This window comes from Ovis aries, chromosome 25, assembly GCF_016772045.2.
Source record: "Ovis aries strain OAR_USU_Benz2616 breed Rambouillet chromosome 25, ARS-UI_Ramb_v3.0, whole genome shotgun sequence".
Lineage (NCBI taxonomy): Eukaryota > Metazoa > Chordata > Mammalia > Artiodactyla > Bovidae > Ovis > Ovis aries.
Window position 1 is genome coordinate 14,887,206 of NC_056078.1, and position 22,169 is coordinate 14,909,374.

The 22,169-nt window shown below is 47.3% G+C and overlaps 1 protein-coding gene across 1 annotated transcript in view; it reads right to left on the minus strand.

Annotated features, from left to right (window-relative positions):
- The window catches only part of CCDC6 (coiled-coil domain containing 6), a 110,419-nt gene extending 89,688 nt beyond the window's left edge, over window positions 1–20,731 (minus strand). The window contains exon 1 of the mRNA XM_015104369.4: window positions 19,930–20,731. Within this exon, the coding sequence (XP_014959855.2) occupies window positions 19,930–20,238 (309 nt within the window). The 5' untranslated portion in view covers window positions 20,239–20,731. The remainder of the gene's footprint in view (window positions 1–19,929) is intronic.
- Window positions 20,732–22,169: the final 1,438 nt, after the last annotated feature.

Consider the following 22,169-nt stretch of genomic DNA (forward strand, 5'->3'; position numbering starts at 1 on the left):
GGAAGCAGTCAGTGGATCGTTACGAAAAATCTCCAAAATATAATTAAGTGGGAGAGGCACTGAACAAAGACTCAATTAACCACCTTTTGTGCAAAAAAGGAGAAAGCATATAATGACCTGCCTCTGCTATTCAAAAAACACAATTTAAAAAATCAAAGAACATTTTAGGTAATTACCTGACTGATGCCATGCAGGTAGTTAACTGATGCTATAGCAGTTAATCATTTTGCAATATAAAAGTCTCTCAAATCAACACCTTCAACCTACACAATGTTTTATGTCAACTCCATCTTCAATAAAGCTGAGAAAAAATAACCAATAGGGGAAAAAACACAGAAGAACTGCCTAAAGGGGCAGTATTTTTTCTCAGGGCTTCCCAGGTGCTAGTGGTAAAGAATCTGCCTGCCAATGCCAGAGACACAAGAGCTGCAGGTTCGATCCCTGGGTCAGGAAGACCCCCGAAGTAGGAAATGGCAACCCACTCCAGTATTCTTGCCTGGAGAATTCCATGGACAGAGGAGCCTGGCAGGCCAGTCCATAGGGCCAAGAAGAGTTGGACAAAAGGACCACAGACACACATTTTTTTTCCCTCAAGCCTCAGATGAGATTAATATTCTCACAAATGTATACTTTTAGATTTTATTGCTGGGTCCAAAGCAACTTTGAACTAGGAACCTTAAACAACAACAACAAAAGTAACACCTGGCTCTGATCCCCAGACTTTGAAGGATGTGACACCAGGTGTCGGGATGTGTTAAGTTCTCCAGGTGACTTACCTGGAGAGAAAAGTCTGGGAATCACACACTGAAAAGTGAAAGGCTATTGCCTGCAGAGGTCAAATGATTCCCACAAAGGGCAACGGCTCTGAAAGTCACCAGAGGCCCAAGTCCCCCAAGTCAGTGGCCCACGTTAAGCACTAGCTGATCGCAAGAGCAGAGTCAAATAATGCGGATCATCCCTTGGATGTCAACAGCTGGGACCGCCCACCCTTTCTTTTCCTAGACTCACATAACTGAAGGGCCTGGCCGTCCTGCCCCAACCCCCACTGAGGCTTCATTACCCACGTGGACTGGTCCTAGCTGGCAAGAGGTCTGGCAAGTATTTGGGTAATTTTTGGTAAAAGAACACTCACTACTGGTCACCTCACTCTCCTTCACAAATTACTGTCAAAGCTCCATTCAGTTCCCCTTGTTTCTAAGTGCTGAACGAACAGATCCCCCTTTTTCCCTTTTCTGATGAAGAGCTGACCAAATGGAAAGCACCTCTGCCTGGGAGTCAGGCCGCTACCTTGCAATCCCACTGCTCCCCTTATCAGCACCCCTCCCTGGCCAGGAATTTCAGTTTCCCCTGAGCCCCAGGTCCTTTATTTTTCAGGTGAGACTCCCACTGAAGAGACTTTGCTGTGAGAGTGCAGAGAAATAACTGAGTTGAAATAAGAATAATTATTAAGAAATAAGTGAGAAATGAGTGAGTACAGCATCCATTCTGTGGATGCTGCACGAGCTGCAGATTTCTAGCTGGAGATTCTGCACCAGGATGCTCGTTTTCTACCTGTCCAGAAGCCATCTGCCTGCAGATGCTGCCCACGGCTTCCTGTCTGGGGCTCTCGAACCCTGAGTGGCCTCACACCCGACACTGCGCCAGACTTTCTAGAAGTCCTTGATGCCGGCCCACCTTGCTATGTACAGCATGATTCCTCCCAGGATGCTCAGCAGACGCTTCCCAGCTCAAGCTTCTAGGGGAAGACTGCGAGATTTTCCTGCAGCAGAGCTGCGAATGCATGCCAAGATTCTCACCCTACATACACAAGGATGGTGGGTGACCTGAAACTCACACCCCTATGTGGGAAGCCAGTCCACATACCTTCCTGAGGAGAGGCAGCGGCGGCATGACTGAGATGCTTGTACCGAGAAAAACAGGGCAGCAGGTAAAAGGTCCCAGAGCCTGCCGGCAGCACTAAGGAGAAAGAGATTTCCATCTGGGGCCAATGGCCTCAGGTCACACGGGTAAAGCTTCAAAGCAGAGAGGAAGCAAGGATAACACATCTGATTCCAGAAAATTCTCTGCTGTTGACTTTTCAAACATAAATGTACTAGCGGAAATACTACTTTTTTTTTTTAATAAATGAGACAATGGTGTGGTCGTTATAAAACCCTTATCAGAGATATGAATGAAACTTTCCGGGTGAGATCACTTGAAGACTGACTGTGATGGTCACCGGTGAAGCTGGATGGTTTGTACTTTCACTCTACTTTTTTGCATGCTGGAAATTTTCCATAATAAAGAAAGTTTCAACAATATCTTCTATCATCATAAAAAAACGAATTTCACAGCAAGGCGATGTGAGAAACGTATTCTAACAGCATGACTGAGTGCCAGTCATTCAGGGCTCGGAGACAAGTCACTGAAAGTCACTAACACGAACAGCTCTTCCTCCCAAGCATCTGCATCTTCATCAGAGCCCTGGGGGTGTGACAGGTCCCAGGCACCAGAGGTAACTCACATCGGCCCTGAACTGCTGCTGTCTGGGACTTGTGAAGCACCCCAGGCGTGAGCACTGTGAAAGCACGTGTGTCCTGTGAAGGAGGCACCGGGTCTTGAGGATATTCGGGGAGCAGAACTGCCCACCTAGGCATTCCCTGTGTCAAAATCACGTCAGTCTTAAATGAGAACATGGACGGGAGAAAGCACTCTGGGGAAGCGGCTTCTGAGGCAGAAGAAAGAGGGACAGGAACAAGACCACTGGCACCCCTGCAGCCACTCAGAGCTGCCTGCGATTCCGGCTGCCGGGCCTTGGTCCATGCAGGTCCTTCTCCCTGGAATGCCCTTAGCTCCCTCACCTCCTCCAGAGGGAATGAAAACCTCCGAGTCTTCCAACATCCTGTCATCTGTGAAGCGTTCAGCAACCACCCCGATCGACCGTCACCATTGCACTTTCATTTCTGCTGAGCCAGTTCTGCATTGGTCTGGCCCAAGAGTCCCGCACTGCCCTTGTCCTGCTCTGCAAGGGAGGTGGGGAAACCTCTGCAGGCTTCATCTCCCCGCTCCCTCAAGTCAGAGACTTCCAGGCTTCCAGCCAAATTCAACCAATGAAAAGCACAGGCAAGAGGCTAGAAAAGGGAGGGTGGGGGAATTTCTCCCTTCTTCTCCCCACCTTGGGCAGCATTCTGGTCTCAAGGCCCTCGTGGTTCCAGCTCTCTTTCTGAGTGACCCCGGCCCTGGGCTCTGATAACACCACCTCCACACTTTGTCCTCCAGAGGAGTGGTGTCCTGCTGTTCCAATCCCCTGGGCTGTCTCACTGCACCTCCTGGTGAGTTCTATTCTCAGCGACTCTACCCGTAGGATAACCAAATCCTCAGATTGAATTCTCTCCCTCCTACTCTACAGGGTCTATTTTCCTGTGTGAACCCTAAAGGGGTTCCATCTTTCTTCAACCATGCTATGGTCCTCACTTTCTCTCCAGTTTCCTAGCAGCCTCTGAGCTCCTTCACAAAGTCTTCTTGGGCTTTGGATGTCCTCCACTCAGGGCAGGGCACTCACTCACTACTTATACCCTGCTTTGCTCCTCAAAGGACACCTCAAGCATATAGCTGGCACTTAGTAGGTGCCCCCAAACTAAACTTACTTAAATGAATGCCAAGGATACCTAATCATTTATAAAGATGCCATGCACAGGAAGAGAAAACTCTTGGAAACATCTTTACAGTGTATGCAGATAAGAATAGGGGGTTCCTGGAGAAACAGAACCAGCCACGGCTCTCTTGACATGAAAAGCCATTTTTGGCTTAAGCCACTCTGTGATCTAAGCCTGGCCATACATATGACCTTACTTGAACAGCTCTCAGTAATTAAAGATCTTAAGGGAAGTGAGGGAAGCAGGAACAAAGGAAAAGCAGTCAAGAAACAACAATCCAGCGATATACAGAATCCCAGTTCCTCCTCGAGGGGTGTATATTACAATCTGATACTGATCTTTGAGTTCTGCAAGAACAAAGGCCTCAACCCAGTGGAAGATGGAATGATGAAGTTGACCTTTCCTGACCCTCACAAATTCAATCAACTGAAGCTTAGACTCTTGTTAAACCTTGCCCCAACTCTACACTGAAGCCTCTGCCCCAGCCCCTTCACAAGTATAAACGCTGCTGTTGTTTAGTCGCTAAGTTGTCTCTGGTTCTTTGCAGCCCCATGGACCATAGCCCGCCAGGCTGCACTGTCTATAGGATTTTTCAGGCAAGAATACTGGAGTGGGTTGCCATTTCCTCTTTCAGGGGATCTTCCTGACCCAGGGATCGAACCTGGGTCTCCTGCATTGGCAGGCAGATAAGATTCTTTACCTTCTGAGCCGCCTGGGAAGCCCTGAATATGCATGTACCCTTAGCTTAAAACTTCCCCAATTTTGCTACTGGGGACTCGCTGCTTTGGGGAGGATCCCAGGTGTTCTCCTTACTTGCTGCAAATAAATCCTTCCTTCTGTGGATCACTGGCTTGGCTTTGTCTTGTGGCTCAACACCCACTACGATGTGAACCCAGTTTTCAGGAAATGAAAAAATAGAATGATCCTTGAGAGGAAACACAATCTAAGGATTCACTACCCAAGAATAGAGAATCTAGGGTAAGGACTGGAGATTATGAATCGACAAGCAAACTGTGCTCTAGTCTACTGTGAACTCCTGCAAGGGATTTCACAGACCCTCACAGCTGCACCTGGTCACAGAAATACAACACAGTGGTTCAGAACAAGGGCTGCCAATCCAGTGACTGGCAAGGTAGCTTCTCTCTACCCCTGCTCTCCCAGTCCGTAAACTTGCACCAACTGTGCCCTGTGGCTTTGTTTCAAGAGCTCAACGAAGGACGGCACGCTGGCTGCATCAGTCATTACCTGCAGCAGAGCTCAGCAGTCTCAAACCCAAGCGCCATCAGGGCACAAAATGAATCAGCCTGGGAAGCTGACAGGGAGGTTTGCCCAAGGCAGGCGAGAGCATCTGTGACTTTCCTTCCCTAAGACCGCTCTTTCCAAAGGCTTTCCAAAACCTGAAGCCAAACTACTCACCTGTGGGCCAAAGGCAGCCTGCCAGCCTGCAACCCCTGAATTCTCAACAAGCCTTCTCAGCAAACCGAGGTGAAAACCAAGGCCCCGAAAGGATATGTGTGTGCTGCCTGGCCCCCCAGTGAGGCCAAAGGGTCCCATCCTCCCTGAGTCAGCATAGGCTCAGAAGGAAAGGAGAAACTGAAGAAGAGGGTTGGCAACGTGCGGCCAAATAAAGGGAGCTACTTGAGACATACAGTCAAAGACGGCTTCCAGGGAAAATGAAAAAAGGAAGCTGGTCGAGGAAGGGCAGAAAAAGTGAAAGCGAATTCAGAGCAGCTTGAGGAAGGAGAGGAGGTGATACCCTGAGAAGACCCAAAAAGCTACACTAGGTAGTCCAGTGGTTCAGACCCTGCGCTTCCGCTGCAGGGGGGCAAGGTTTCATCCCTGCTCAGAGAACTAGGATCCTGCACGCCAGTGGCAGCCAAACAGAAAAAAAACGCCAGCCGCACTAAAGGAGAGGACAGTGGGCTGACTTCACAGGGGAGGGAGGAGAGGAGGAAAAGGAAGACAGGCAAGAAGCAAACCCACCGTCACTGCATAAAGGCAGAAAAAGGAGATACTGAACATGTCCTGAGGGCTTTCACGAGCCTCATCAGTTATCCCTCAAACCTGAGTGCTAAGAGACCATGAGCCCTTCTGAGAGAAGATACAGCGGCTTAGGGGTCACATGAGATGCCATGTGATCACAGACGGAGGCAGGAGCAGAACTGCGATTTTTTTTTCTAAATCTTAGGGTTTCAAGATTTCTAGGTGAAATACAAGATGCCCAGGGACTTCCCTGGCAGTCCAGTGGTTAACACTGTATACTTCCAATGCAGGAGGGTCAGGTTCTATCCCTGGTTGGGAAACTAACATCTCCCATGCCAGGAGGCAAGGCAAAACAAAACAAAAGACACCCAGTTAGGTTTGCATTTCAGATAAATACTACAAATAATTTTTTTTAGCACATATATATTCCACTTAGTACATATATGTTCCACAGTGGGAACACATATACCCTAAGAAACTACTCATCATTTACCTGAAATTTAAACATGGCTCCTCATCTTGTATTTTTGCTGAATGTGGCAACCCTATCTGGTTTCTGCATCTTCATTATACCAAGCTGTCTCCAAGAAGCCCGGTGTGGAAAAACAGAAAAGAGTTAATGAATAAAAGGAAAAAAGGGATGATTCACACAGACAGCCTTATGGAGGATGCTAATCTGCAACATATCAACTTAAAGCTAAAGAACAAAGAGGGGGGCGCAGTGGAACCCATGGGAATCTGAGAAGAAGAGTGCACGGGACTTATGAGAAGCAGCGCGGCCTACTGCCTTTCACGTGTGGGTTGGCAGGTGGACTCCGGGTGCCTCTTCACATCCCCCATAGGGTTCTAAGGACCTAAAGCTGCAAGGCACGGGGCCAAGAAAGAACCACACAAATCAGGGATTCAAAGTCATCAATGCTGATCTCCTTCAACCTGAAAGAATCTGACAGGCAGGCCCCCCAAGTGGTCTGGGAAGGAGGCAGGGAGAAACCAAGAGACCCCAGCAGCCTTGGCTGAAGCAGACGGCTGAGAAGGAGGGAAGGGCACTCCTGGCTCCCAGAAGGCTTACTTCAACTTGTTTATCACTTCCTGAAATACACCAACTGTCTTCTTGGCCCCTCTCATCACAACCAAAACCCTTCACACCAGGGCACTAAAACCCCAACAGTGCCCTGGTGAAAAGCACATTCCTTCAACCTTCACAAAACCCCTAGGTTGCCGTTGCTACTACTACAGAGATAGCCAGGGGTGACAGACAGAAAACCAGTCCCACCGCAGACCTCCACAAACCCGCCCTGGACTCCCCGGCCAGGCAGTCCCTCCAGCACAGGGCACTGCAAGCCTGCAAAGGCGGGCAGCTTCAAAGAGTCCTGTTGCGCTTTCTGTGCTTCAGAGCAGCCGCTAAGCAGCAGCGGAACGTGTGTCTCGCCATCAAAGTCCACCCTCTGGAACCCACACTCCTATGGAAAAGGGTCAAAAGTCACACGACAGACAAGCAGGCTGTCTGCCTGCTGCCCACGGCGCTAAAGGCAGAAACTGGGCAAAGGTACACATTGGGTATTTTATCATGAAATAATGGAAAGAGCCCGACAACTGGCCTGTAAGAAAAAATGGATCTTTTAGGAAACTTGATTGCCTCTCATTACTTATGCACGGCCACACAGGTCAGTTTTATCCGGACTCACCAAACCCTAGGAAATCAGCCTAGCTCCCAGGCATCCCCAAGCATCAGAAAAACACAGGCCCTGAGAAGTCAGACTGCAGAGCTCCCCAGCCTGAGGTCTCAGAGAGATCGCCCCCTTTCAGCAATTCAGACATTTTTTCGCACCATCATATTACATATAAGCAGGGTTATCAAGAACACCTTTGATTCTGAAGCACATTTTGGAGAAGAGAAAAGTATGTATGTACATGTGTGGGGTGGGTGTTTACAAATTATCTTTAATATCATTTTCTACAAGAATAATTAAGAAATTATCAAAACACTTTGACGTGCACTGTTTCATCTGATCCTCGTAATGACAGTGGGTGGAAGCAAGACTGGTATTAACCCTAGAGACTATGGTTTTACCAGGTAAGTTCACGGAGGCTCAAAGGCTGCAGCAAAGGATCACTGCCGCAGGTAACACGGATGCTGTCTAATGTTAGTCAATGTAGGAACTAGGATGTGAAATCAGAGAATCTGCACGCATACAAAATACATTCTGTATAAAGCTACTTACAATATAAAGTTCAAAAAGAAGCAAAAAATTAATCCACAGAGTTAGAAGTAAGAACAAGTCACTTTGGGGGTGTGGTGTGAGTGGAACAGAGTACAAGGGAACTTTGGGGGTTGTCAGGGGTGCTGATACTAGCGTGCATCTTAAATGGAGCAGTGATTTACACTGGTGAATTTACAGGTAAATTCACTGAGCACTTTTGCATCAGTTTGTGCATTCAAAGCTTGGAGACCTTATTGCAGTGGTCCCCAGCCTTTTTGGCACCAGGGACTGGTTTCGTGGAAGACAATTTTTCTACAGGGCTGGGGTGGGGGTTGGGGGCACGGGTTGTTCTGGGGATGGTTCGAGTGCATTGCATTTACTGTGCACTGTATTTCTAACCTAATGCTGCTGCTGTACTGGCCCACGGCTGAGAAGCTGGGGACCCCTGCTTTACTATATGTTATACTCCATTAGCGAGTTTAACCAAAGTCAACCTGGACATCCCCCAAATAAATGCCATGAACTTTACTGAGCAGTAGCTGTGCTAAGACTGGGGAAAAAGGCAAATGACGCTTCGAATGGCAGGGTTTTATATGCTGGTCAAGCTACCATCACAGACTACCTGGCTCAAATCACCGTCCCGCTGCTCACTGCACCCTTCGCCAGGACGCCAAGGCTGTTCCACCTTGTTTCTTCATCCAGGACACAGAGGAAGCAAAGGGGTTGCAGTGAGAATCAAGTGAGGCCCTGAACGTAAGGTGTTTTAGAACTGCGCCAGGCACAGAGCGAGACCAATATACCTAGCTGTTATTACCAATGGGATAAGACGGATCATCTTATAGATGACAAATAACACAGTTTACAAGGAAAACACAAATGTCTCCACTAAGCAGCCAGAGCAGATTTTGAACATCCAGAAACATTCCAACTGTTTCCCCTTCCCTGCCCGTTCCTGTCATCAGCCCCCAGAAAGGACCCAAGAGCGGAGGCAGCCAGGCCCTGCTCACCAGCCTCCGCCTTCCTTTCTTTCCCCACATTGACGAAAGGCCTCCTCCTTCCACCACTCCCACCCATGCCTAGATGAACTGCATCTTTCAGGTTCTCACTTCTACAACGGCTCCTGAGAGAGAGCCCTCCGTGACTGTGGCCCCTCTCCCGGCCTGAGTCAGGGGCCCTCCACCAGCTCTCCTTGCAGCTGCTATCCGTGGCGCACTGCCTGGCATACAGCGGGTGATCAATACAGTGGCTGAAAAAAATCCACTCCTCTTGTGCTCGTCAGACTATTTTTAAGTAGAGGTTATAACTTAAGTATAAAGAGACTGGTTCTAGCCTGGGATGAGGCGGGAGAGCGGAGGAGGGGGGCCCCGCTGGCAGAGCTATCAGCAGAGGTGGCACACTCTGCGGTAACACGAGACAGGGTAAGGGGGGCAACGGACCCAGGCCCAACACTGGAGGCCAGTCGGAAAGTCTGAACACCCCACGCACTGAAGGCGCCCTCTTTATCGTTGTTTCCTTTCCAAAGCGGAGAGTTTGCAACCCTGGAAACACTCCCTGAGGCCTGGGCTGGCATCCTGGGAATGTGCGGTGGTAACGGGGCAGCCCTGACTACTCTAAATGAAGGAACACGACAGTGTGGGAACTCAACGAAGAGGAAAACGCCCCAACAGGATCAAGACACAACTGTTCATAAATGTGGAGCCTTGTGCTTAAACTCTGAGGTCAGAGTTCCCATGCTAGCCACAGGTCCTCAGCCAAGTTGTAGAACGTCTCTGGGTGTAAATTTGCAAATCTGTAAGGCTGCACATCAGTGGTGCAGATTAAATCAGGATATAAGTAAACCCCTCCCAACAGTACCCAAGCCATAGTAAGCATTGGGTAAACAGGAGCGGTTGTCATAGCAACATAAAACTTGCAAGTAGTTCAATGCTGATAAGGAAGAATTTCAAGCATTTTTTTTTCTTTTTCAGACGTTCTTAAAGTATGGCTTATCTGCAATGCTATCAAGGAAATTAAACATAAGATTTTTTTTTTTTAATGGCAAACATCATCTACAAGGTGCTAGGGCTAAATCCTTTTTCTTTCCCAGAAGACAACCTTTCCCTGTGTATTAGTCCCTCCCCAGTTCTCCACAATCTGCCCACTCTGAGAGCAGATTCAGACCTATGGTGCGGAGCCTAGAGCTAGGGTATCATATGTTTGCTGAATGACCAAAAAGAACCAGATATGAATTAGCCAGGAGGCAACAAAAACTGAGGTTGGAGCAAGATATCAACAGCATTTTAATTAAAGCTTTAGGTCCTAATTCACAACTTCAACACTAAGAAAAAGCAGCTAGCTGCTTTTGCACACCAGACTCTATTTTTTCTTAATTAAAAAAAAAAAAAGTTTAAAACTAGAAATAGAGGTTACCATGGGCTGGAGGTAGGAGGGAAATGAAGAGCTACTGTTTAATGTAAACAGTTTCTGCTTGGGATGTTGAAAAAGCTCTGGAAATGCATAGTGGTGATGGTGGCACAGCAATGTAAATGTAACTAATGTCACCAAATCGCACACTTAAAAATGGTCCAAGGGGCAACACTTATATTGTGTACATATTACAACCAAAAAAATGTCATTGTATCCTCAGTACTTCAAAATAATAAGCTGTATGCACTCAAGGTTTAAAATGATGTGAAACAGTTAATAACGTTTTTCAAAAGACATGGCATCTTACCAGGTAGTTACCTGGACTGAAAGAACTCCACACTGCTACTTTATAGCATATACACTTAAAATTGTACTCTTTGGTTAACAAAGACGTTAAAATCATCTAGCCGATTTTTTTTCCTCTCAAATTTTTCTGTTTCTATAATCAGAGGTTACTAAACGAAGCAGAGACACAATGTTTTGACTCTTAGCAAATGTCTTTGTTTAGATAAATTAAGGCCTGCCTAGTGAAGAACCCCCAAAAAAAAAAAAAAAACCCAAACAAAAAAAATCTCAATAGAATAAGTTATTACTTGAGTTAGCGTACTAAGATAACTGGAAGAAAAAAAAAAACATTGTTTCTATGCAAATAACTTCATAAATTGAGAAGCTCTTTCTATAATTAAAACACCAAATAATTTTTCTCTCAGGACTATTTTAGCTTTTCTAATTCAATCTCAAAATCCTTGACTGCCCAAGACTCTGTTCACTAGTGAAATAAACACATGAAGGGTTTCATGCAGGTAGTAGATTTCTAAGAACTTTCCTTAGCTCACCCTTAGTCCATGCTGTTTTCATTCTTTCACTTTCCTCTTTCCTTCTATGGAAAACTTTTTTGAATTATGAGCTATGTCTGTCTGGCTGAATATCCCAGCTCTGCTCCTCAGTACCGAATGGCCTCATCTGATCCCAAGTGGCCCGAGATGCCCCGGAGGGTGTTAACCCGCTCACTCGGGACACACACCTGGCACCCATGGAGGCTGGTCTGATCTGGAGCAGATGCGTGCAAGATTAGCCCATCCATCAACACTGCTTTTTTTTTTTTTTTTTTTAACAAAACTGGAGTTTGCAACTGCCCATAAACTAGTATATCTAATCCATTTTAGCCTTAAGAAGTCTTTGTTTTCACAGTTTCCATTAAAGATTTAAGAAATTTGGTCTATCCAATAATGTCTGTGTAAGGAAAGTGGATAGGCCCCAGAGTATAATAGGAATAGATGAAAAAACCACCTAGATAATTTCTGTCTACGGGCAGATGTAAATTATGAAATTAAAAACATCACTGACATTTCTTTTCAATCATCACCACATTAAAAGAAAATTAAAAACAAACAAAAAGCCTTTCAGTGCCACCTGGACACAGACAAATTGAGCAACAGTTCTCTCCACTGCCGCCTTACAAAATAAACTCTAAGCTAATTAAACTGTGAGTGAATATGACACATTGTTTCCCTTCAAGATATTCACCAAAAGAGATGAACTTCATTTTGGAAGATGGAAGCTAAGCCAGCCCTCCCTGGAACCTTGGCACCAGTCAGCCTGGACCGCCTTTCTGGCTTCCACTTGTATGTTGGTTATTTCCGCACCTCACAACTCTCTGGGCTGCGAAGCGCTGGAGAGGGAAGGCCAGTTCTCTCTGCTCTGAATTCCCTGCCACAACCAGCCAGGGCCAAGCTGAACACCAGTCAAGTGCAATCCTGCTGGAGAAGCCCTTACATTCCTTCTGGGTATTTTGGAGTATCTGACACCCAGTAGGCAGTTCCCAAGTACTTGTATCCTGCCTGTTGTAGGCTATATTTATGACACACCGTTCTGTGCCTTACTGAAGAGGTGAAAGTTTCCCAGCGTTAAACAAGTGAGTATGAAAATGAATTTTAAGCACTAATCTGCACTCCACGCCTCAGATCTAGGGATGAATAATAATAAGGGGGTGAATTCATTCTAAACAGCCATCAAACTATTAATCCTTTGTTAGCTCTCCCTAAAAGAGAACACCTACACAAAGTGACATTTGCAATTTATGAGTTGGAGCACTGGGATAAAATCCATAGCTGTGGGCTTGACAAGCATAAAAGGTAAGAAAATTTGATAGCCTTGGGGAGGTAGGAAGAGTCTGCAAGTTAATGCTTCTCCAAGATCCTGACTATTAGAAATACTTTTCAGAGCATTCATTTCCCTGTCAGGGAAATTTCAACCACCACTGAGCAGGAACACCCTGAACCTGTGATCACCAGCTCGGACGATCATTCAATCCATCTATTAATAAAAGCAACTAACTGCCTATGATTGAAAACAAAAAGCAACACCTAACCACTGAGGGACAAAGTACATGAGGAAACAAAGGAGGTGACCTTACTCCTTCCTCAACCTGGCTGTATGAATCTAAAGGCTTAGATTAGCATTTCTAGGAGTAAATGCTGCAATGCATGATTTGAGGAAGAAGAAAACAAGAATGCAAGTATACATTGTGTGACACTATCAATTCAGTTCAGTTGCTCAGTCGTGTCTGACTCTTTGCGACCCCATGAACCGCAGCACGCCAGGCCTCCCTGTCCATCACCAACTCCCAGAGTTTACCCAAACTCATGTCCATCGAGTCAGTGATGCCATGCAGCCATCTCATCCTCTGTCGTCCCCTTCTCCTCCTGCCCCCAATCCCTCTCAGCATCAGTCTTTTCCAATGAGTCAGCTCTTTGCATGAGGTGGCCAAAGTACTGGAGTTTCAGCTTTAGCATCATTCCTTCCAAAGAACACCCAGGAATGATCTCCTTCAGAATGGACTGGTTGGATCTCCTTGCAGTCCAAGGGACTCTCAAGAGTAATCTCCAACACCACAGTTCAAAAACAGCAATTCTTTGGCGCTCAGCTTTCTTCACAGTCCAACTCTCACATCCATACATGACTACTGGAAAAGCCATAGCCTTAACTAGATGGACCTTTGTTGGCAAAGTAATGTCTCTGCTTTTGAATATGCTATCTAGGTTAGTCATAACTTTCCTTCCAAGGAGTAAGCATCTTTTAATTTCATGGCTGCAATCACCATCTGCAGTGATTTTGGAGCCCCCCAAAATAAAGTCTGACACTGTTTCCACTGTTTCCGCCTCTATTTCCCATGAAGTGATGGGACCAGATGCCATGATCTTAGTTTTCTGAATGTTGAGCTTTAAGCCAAGTTTTTCACTCTCCTCTTTTACTTTCATCAAGAGGCTTTTTAGTTCCTTCCCCAAATCCACTCTGCAAGCCACACGTGGAAATCCACCAGGATTCAACAAATCTCGCCATCCTGTTTGCAGATACCGCCCCAGTTGGAGCTTCAGGTGCCTGCTATTTGCACTGATACCTCCTCTCCGTGATGGCCCACAGGTTGTTTTCCAGAAGCAGCCATGGGGCATTTCAACATCAAATAAGGTTATGAGGAATGCCTGGAGTGACCTGTCACCATCAACAAGACAGAAGTGGCAAATCTGAACCCCTCCAACGGAGCCACTTTCTCCCCTAAGCCTTGCTCAAACAACCCTTGGAAAAGTGAACCCAAAGACACTATGTCCCCTTTTCGAGGTGAAAACATATCATGAATGCCTAGGTATGAGCTCCAAGGTTGCCTACAATATCACCCATAACCAGAAGGCAAAGGTTTGGGACACACTAATTGAGGTGGTCCCCCAAAGTAGACAGAGTATCCATTCATCCATACAAGGATGAAGATGGTGTTTGCTGTTGTTGCTGACACAGTTAGAAGAGCAGCTCTAGGAGCACAAGGATTGGAGACAGTCTTGGCTCCCTCACCCAGGAGAAAACAAAACAAATCCTCACCACTTCATGCCTCTGAGGTCAGCCCAACATACCCTTGAGTGTCTACTGCATGCCAGGCACCAAAGAATGGAAGTGAACAAGGCAAATTCTGCTCCCAAAGGGGAGACCTACATGCTGCGGGCCTGGAGAGGAAGCGGTCTCACGAATGGGCAACTAACCCAGCGTGTGGCTGGCAGAGAGGCACTACAGTGCACACTGAGGCCAGAAGGAAGTACAGTCTGTTTGGATTTACAGGTTGAAGGGTAGGGAAGGACATTTAAGGGCAAGGAGGTACGTCTTAGAGAAGCCAGAGAAACCTACTGAGATTTAGGAGCCGGTAGTTCAGCAGAGTGAGAGCTTTGAGAATGTGAGGGGTGTGTCACTGAAGCAAGCAGGGGCCAGATCACAGAGAGCCTGGTAAACCACAAAAAGTTCACCTGGAGCCAGAGGGCAATGGAAGCCATTGAAAGTCTGAGCAAGCAACAGTCCCTTCAGATTTTTGCTCCAGACCAGTGTCTCTGGTCTTGAACAAAAGTCACCACAAACCAGATACTGGTGATTCTCTGAACTATTCCCCATCCTCAGCAAAATAAATAAAAGCACTAGAAAAGACTGTCTTGACCTCCTCTACACTTTAGTAGGGCTTTTTAAAAAATCAAATACAAAGAGATTATATGAAACACACGGAAGAAATCTAAGAATAGCCTGTGTAAGAAGGCTGGATTTGTGTATAATCAGACCTAACTGTGAGGTCATACTTTTCTCAAAGTTGCATCTAAAGTTGGGTGCTTTCACTAGAATCTACAGGGGGTGGGGGGAAAGCAAGGAAAAAAAAAAAGTCACACACTACCCCTTTTTATAAGGGCAATGTTGCTCTCACAGCTTCATAATCTGCCAAAACAAAGTCTTAAGAAATGGAAAATAGTCTATTGGGCTTCCAGAGTAAATAATCCGAAATCCACAACATTAACTATATGGTGGCTTTTATTGGTTAATGAAATTGTTACACTGTTGATATTTAAAATAGCCAAGTTTTATAATCTAAATGCAATACCAACACATTTTTCTTCTATAACTTCAAAAGATCTTTGTGTTCCTCTATTTCCCTCAACTTCTATAATGAAAGACTAATTTTATAGATAGGAAAAGATACTTCAATTCTAGTAATTTGTCATGGGCCTTTACTTCCGAACCAAACACATGGCAAAGGTCTGAGCTGGTCCAGAAAACACACCTTGGTGAGCTAGCATCCCAGGAATAAAACCCTGCTTATACTTGGAGAAACTAGTCCAGAAATTAGAAGCCATTCAATTATTGCCCACAATTATATTTCATCTTCTCAGAGACCACGACCCCTGGATTCCTCTCACTATGTTGACTCAGATAATCTCCTATTACATTTTAACCCACAGGACAAGTTAGAAAGATCAAGCCTAACATCTAAAAGTTACTCAACAGTGTAACTGAGCATTTTTTGTTTTGTTTTGTTTTTTTGTTTATTTTCTCCACTCCAAAGAAGAAGTTATGATTGATAATCAGCAGTCTGGCTCCACTGCTGATTTACTGGGAGAAACTGGATAATCACTCAAAACATTCCATTCCACCACTAACCCAAATAAAACACACCAGGGGAAAGCTGTGGCAGTGGACACTTGTAGACAAGGATGAATGGCCCTGTACAGTTGATTCTTCCCCACAGATGATGTTTACCTCTATCATACAGATGTGGAGAATTCAGACCACGAAACCGATCATTTATTAAAAGGGTAGCTTGACTAGAATAAGCACCTACATACCAAAAAAGACAGAAATGACTGCTGGTTAAGAACTTCTATTGGCCTTTGGACTTAGCTTAAAAAATGAGGGCCCAATAATGAGATATCACTACACACTTACTAGGATGGACAAAATCCAAGACAGGTAACACCCAAATGCTAGCAAGGATGTGGAGCAACAGGAACTCTCATCAGTGCTGGTGGGCATGCAAAATGGTACAATCACTCCAAAAAGTTTGGCAGTTTCTTAACAAAATGAAAATACTCTCACCATACTACCAGCAATTAGCTCCTCCCTACTTACCCAAACGAGCAGAAAACTTCTGTCTACCCCAAAATGTGCACACAGAAGTTTACTGCAGGTTTATTCCTAACTGCCAAAACTTGGAAGCCACCAAGTCAAGTCCTTCAGTAGTTAAATGGATAAGTAAGCTGTGGTACAGCCAAACAAAGAAATATCATTGGATGTCAAAAGGAAAGGAGGGACTTCCCTGGTGGTCCCGTGGTTAAAAACCCACCTTCCAATGCACAGGACGTGGATTCAATCCTTGGTCAGGGAACTAAGATCCCACATGCTGCAGGGCAACTACGCCTGCACCTCAACTAGGGAAGCCTACGTGCTGCAACAAAGACTCAGTGCAGCCAAAAAAGAAAACAGAAATGAGCTACCAAGCCATGCAAAAACAGGGAGGAAACTCAGATGCACCTTACTAAGTGAAAGAAGTCCATCTGAAAAGGTTACAGACTGTATAAATCCAACTATATGACTTTCTGGAAAAGGCAAAACTATGCTTTTGGCCACCTGACATGAAGAACTGACTCACTGGAAAGGACCCTGGTGCTGGGAAAGACTGAAGGCAGGAGGAGAAGGGGATGACAGAGGACGAGATGGTTGGATGGCATCACTGACACCACAGACATGAGTTTGAGCAAGCTCCAGGAGTTGGTGATGGACAGGGAAGCCTGGCCTGCTGCAGTCCATGGGGCTGCAGAGAGTTGGATACGACTGAGCAACTGAACTGATGGAAGACAGAAAAAAGATTGGTTGGTGGCCAGGGGTTAGTGAGGGACGAAAAGGCTGAGCACGAGGGATTTTTATGGCACTGGACCTGCTCTGTACACTATCATGGTGCTACAAGTCATTGTACACTTGCCCAAACCCATAGAATATGCAATACCAAGAGTGAACCCTGTAGACTTTGGGTGATTATGTTGCTTCAATGTTGGTTCATCGGTTGTATCAAATGTACCACTCAGGTAGGAGATGTTGATAATGGAGGAGGGGAAGAAGGGCCGGAGTATTTAGGAAATCCTGGTATCTTCTGCTTAAGTTTGCTGCTAACCTAAAACTACCCCACCCCAAAAAAAAGCAACACCTCTCTCTTCCCAGGGTGTAGCTGATCAGCAAGGTACCTTGTTAAATACGTTCAAGGAAAAGAACATCCACAATCACCTTCTGTGCTCAAAAATATGAAAGTTAGTATCATAATTAGAGGAACTAGTAAGAGACATGAAGACAAATACAGGATTCTGGTACCATCTTCTCTTCAAATAAAATTAGTGAGAAATCTACCAAGGCCTTCACTTAACTGAATATTTAAGTCTTCTCACAAACTTCATAGATTGCTAGCAGCAAACTTCATGCAGCTTAACCTTGACACAGACTATGGCACAGTGTTGTTCAATGGAATCCTGACATCCACAGACTTACTTCATGTAGTCACACACATTTTTCCTCCCAAATTACAAACCCTAAAGGTCAAACCCACTCACCACAATCTGTGTCCTAAGTCAGTCAACTCCAACAGAACCCTCAAAGGAATCTCTCCTCTGCATTTGCCTGAGTAACACCTGCCAAGTATTAGGGAAGTCAATAAACCACAAGCGCTTTTTATTTATCTCCCTGAATATATTCATCAGAGATTAAAGAATGGAGAGACTTCTGGTACCTATAGGCTGTCATCCAAAACAATTTTAAAATTTGACTCAGTGAGGCCGCAAAAGTTTTCACAAAGCATATTTGGTGAGATGTCAGTTTTAGTTGAGGGAAGTTCCAAGGAAGCCACCACCTCGCACAACGCTTCATGCCAAGTGTTCACTGGCCTGTGATCTTACACACCAGGAATGAATGTGTCTGTGTACAATTTACAGACCTACTTTTAATATGGTCAAGTGTCAAACAGCTAACCTTTTCATAGTCTCTCCACCCCGCCATCCTCCTTCCCAAACAAAAACAGCCTGAATTGCTCACAGTATGCAAGAAGCCAGAGATTCCATTTTATGCAGGTTTTACAACTTTCGGTGGTTCACATTCTTCAAGAGACCAGACTCACCCTCTCCTTCACTAACTCCAATCTTAAATAAACTGCTTCCACCAACTTCCCCCTCTTTTCAAACCTCCACTCACCAAAGACATCTCTCTCAGCCAATAAGGCTCCAGAAGAGGCTTGGAAGTGGCTGCCTCTGCAAATTCCTCCCCATCCTACCAAAAGGGCACTTCAAGAACTTTACAGTCTGAATATTGCTCCAATGCCATTCGCCAGAGCTGGATCGGAGCATGCGGGGTGTCTTTCAGCAATGTCTTTTCAGCAATTTAGGCTGCCCATCCCAATGAAACTTTGGTGAAAACCTGCTTTCTAAGCAAATTCAGAATGCCATCCAGTCCCCAAGTGCAAGCCAGCACAGGGCGGGGTTGGGGGGGTGGCGGGGAGCAGCGGTGGATACACACAGTCCATCCTCCACTGAAGACTTTTTTTCTGGTACAGGGGCATCCTAAACTTGCCGCATTTCCTTTGCAGAGTTGTGATCTTCCATCGATCCCCGAATGCACGATTTTTTCTCCATCTGAGGGTTCAACCTAATCAGCTATTGTGGAGTAACTATGGCAATTCATCTCCTTGCTTTCTTGACATTTTCCTCTCTCCTCCTGGCTGGGAAACTGTTTTGATCTCAACAGGGTTGCCTGTATGGGGATTGTGCATGCTAATGATGTGGCTAGCCGGCAGGGATAGTAGGTGAGAGCACACGCTGTACTTTTCCCAGTTATGTTTCGCCTCATCACAGCTAATAGTGGCCTTTCTAAAGGCCTGCTACACGAGAAGGGAGACCTACACACCTAATCTTATCCTCTTTGGGGGAGCCTCCGGGGACCAGGTGGAAACAGAACAGACAGCCCGTACTCCCATCAAGTATCTAGACGCCGAACCAAAATATCCCCCAGACAGACACTCCACCGCCAAGGAACCAAACACACGCAAAACACACACACACACACCAAAAAACAACTCCCTCTTGATCGGCGAGGGAGTCAGTCGATCTCCTTCACCCTGGTGTTAGCCGGTCCAGGGTTCATACCCTTCGCTCCGTCCAAGCCAGGATAAGATGCTGCATTCTCCCAGCAGTACACGGCCTCCGCCACCCCCCACCCAGGGAAAGGACTTCCAATGGAGGTGGGAGCATCAGCTCCGGTACCCGCCCTTCCCTCTCGATCCTGGCCAGAAAAACTGCACTTCCCGGATTCCCGGCCACTCTCTCCCGCCCCCTCCCCGGGCGATCCAGCTAGCGCCGTCCTGATGCCAACCAAGTGCCCAGCCCAGCTGCACACTCCCCGCAGCCCGCGGCCAAGCCCCCGGAACAGGCCCCGGCTTCCTGCCTCTCCCTCAGCCTAGGACTCCCCGATTCTGGACGCACCCCTCAAGCAAACTAGGACTGGAAAAAGTCCCACCCCGCCCCCCCACCCCCGCCAGCCACGCCGCCACCTTCCAGCTCCTCCCGGAGGAGCCTCCTCCCCAAGGGGCGACCAGGGAACGTCGGTGGGGCGGGGGAGGGGGGGGTCCCAGCAGCCTCCTCCCGCACCCCGCGAGGGGCCTGGACCCCGGGGAGGGCAGACCCGCGCGGCTCCGAAGGACACCTCCCACTCCCTCCACCCTCTGGGGCCGGCGGGTCTTGGCAGCGAGTGTGCTCGCTGCAGGTCATCGGAAGCCTCGAAGAGCCCGGGGGCTGCCCTGGGTCGGGAGGCAGCATCTCCCAGGGGCGGGCGGAGGTCAGCACCGCGGCGCACCCCGGGGGGGCACTCACGATGGTCACGCTGGCTTTGCGCAGGTCGCGGTTCTCCTCCTGCAGCGCCTTGCACTTGAGTTTGTAGGTCTCCAGCTCGATCTTGAGCACCTTGTTCTCCTGCTGCAGCGAGGCCAGGCGGTTGGTGAGCTCCTCCAGGCGGAACGGCGAGATGACAATGCCCCCCGACTTCCCACCGCCGCCGCCTCCCCCGCCGCCACCGCCGCCGCCGCCGCCCGAGGTCGACGAGCAAGACGACTGCATGGCGGCCGAGCTACCGCTGTTGCCCCCCGCCCCGTCCGTGTCGCTCTCGCTGGCGCTGTCCGCCATGGCCGCGGCGGGCTGGGGAGACGCGGAGGAGGAGGAGCAGGGAGGCGGCGGCGGCGAAGGCTGGGCTGCGAATGAGTGGGCGCCGGGGCGAGCACAGGGGAGCGCCGAGCTGGGCGCCTGGCACCAGGGCGCAGACTCGGAGCGGCGGCGAGAGAAAGAGAGGGAGCTTCCCGCTGCCAAGGGACCTCCTCTGCCAGAGAACAGAGACCCCGCCCGGGCTCGGGCAGTATTGCACTGGGGCTCGCTCCAGCCGGGCCTGGCGCGCTCGCTAGGCCGCTCGGCTAAGCCGGCGGAAAGCTCCGAGACTCGCCCGCCGCCGCCCTCCTGGCGTCCGCCGGCGGGCTGGGGACGCGCTGGCCGGACCGGGGCGGGAAAGCCAGGCCAGCCTCCGCACCAGCCGCTCGCCAACCGCACGTGTTCGGAGGGAGGGCCTCCCAGCCCCCTGACCTAAGCCCGTGGCCGCCCAGCCTCTTCCGGGCTCGCGCCCGCTCCTGGGAAAAAGAAACCTAATGCCCCACTAGCCTCGCAGGTGCTGGGGACACGTGGAAAGGTCAGCCCGGCTCGGGCATCCAGCCCCCGCCGACTCCGTGGCCCCATCTTCCGCTGACCGTGTGTGCTCCTGTCTCCCTCTGTCTGTTTCAAACAGACACGCAGCCCTTTTAGTTTGATCTCTCAGTGAGCTTGCCTGGGAAGCTTCGGATAGCGCTCACAGAACAGAAAGTTCCCCTGCAAGGAGCGGAGGAGGGCGACGAGACAGGAGCCACAGGTTAACCTCGTTAAGAAAAAATCTGCAGAAGAGACACACCGCCCTCTTTACTCCTCCTAATAATCCCATAAACCACCCTGCGCTCAATTGTCTAAACAATTGCAAGATTTTTCTTTTCTCTCTGCATTTTGCAGACAATGCCAGGACCTGTTGGGCAATAGGATTAAGACAGTAACATTTATCTAATCCAAAAAGAAAAAAAAGACAAGTTTTGTGGATTAAAACATCTCTTTTAAGTGCCAGTTTTCCAAAGCAACTGCAGGCAGAGCATTCTGCTATACGAATAGTGATAAACGCAAGTGGGAATGCAACATAACCATCATTTTCTTTCCCATCATCTTGCCCACTTCTAGAAAACTTAAGTAGGTCAAAACTAAACACAGATTAATTACGTTGGTGGTCTAATTCGGGGTTCTAGTTTTAAAGCATAAATAGTTCAGAATCAAAACTTGCATTTCCCCTTCTCCGCTCCCAAACAAAGGCTTACAGGAAATTGGCCCAGCAGGTGAGATGATTCTTAACACTTTACACTGTTGACACAAAACAGCTTTCGCTTATGTATGAAAATCAGAAAATGAAACCGACCAGACTAGTTTTATTACCCAAGCTTAGGCAACAGAACAAACATATGGAAACAAAACATAGAGGGAAAATAGGGTGAAGTTTTTTCTATTGCTTTGAACTTTGGGGAAAGTTTATAATGTGTTAGGAAGGATAAAGAAGTGGCTTTAATGATTTTTATTTCAGCTCCTCCATTATCTTTAAAACTAAATTTAGCCTAATAATTACAGTTATTCAATGGCTAATGAAAACTGGTACCCAGGAATAAAGTGAAACCTCCAAGTGTTCCAAATGACATCATCCTTTACCAAGATGGCTGCTTTCTGGCAGCCAGCTCCAAAATGCCAACCGCAATTAAACCCCAAATTTCTAATTATTTTTTAGTCTAATACTAAGGACTTCTGAATTAGTCACTGTTGGTGTAGCAGGAACAACAACAAAAAAAGAGTCGACTTTGCTCTTCAGAAATGTTCAGCCAATGTAAATAACTGTTAGAAGTGACCAGTTTAATTTTCACTGAAACTTGCTCTTCTCTTTGACTTTTCCTTTTGGGAATCTGCTAGAGGAGACAAACAGCTCGTTAAACTGGAAACAGCTTCTGGAA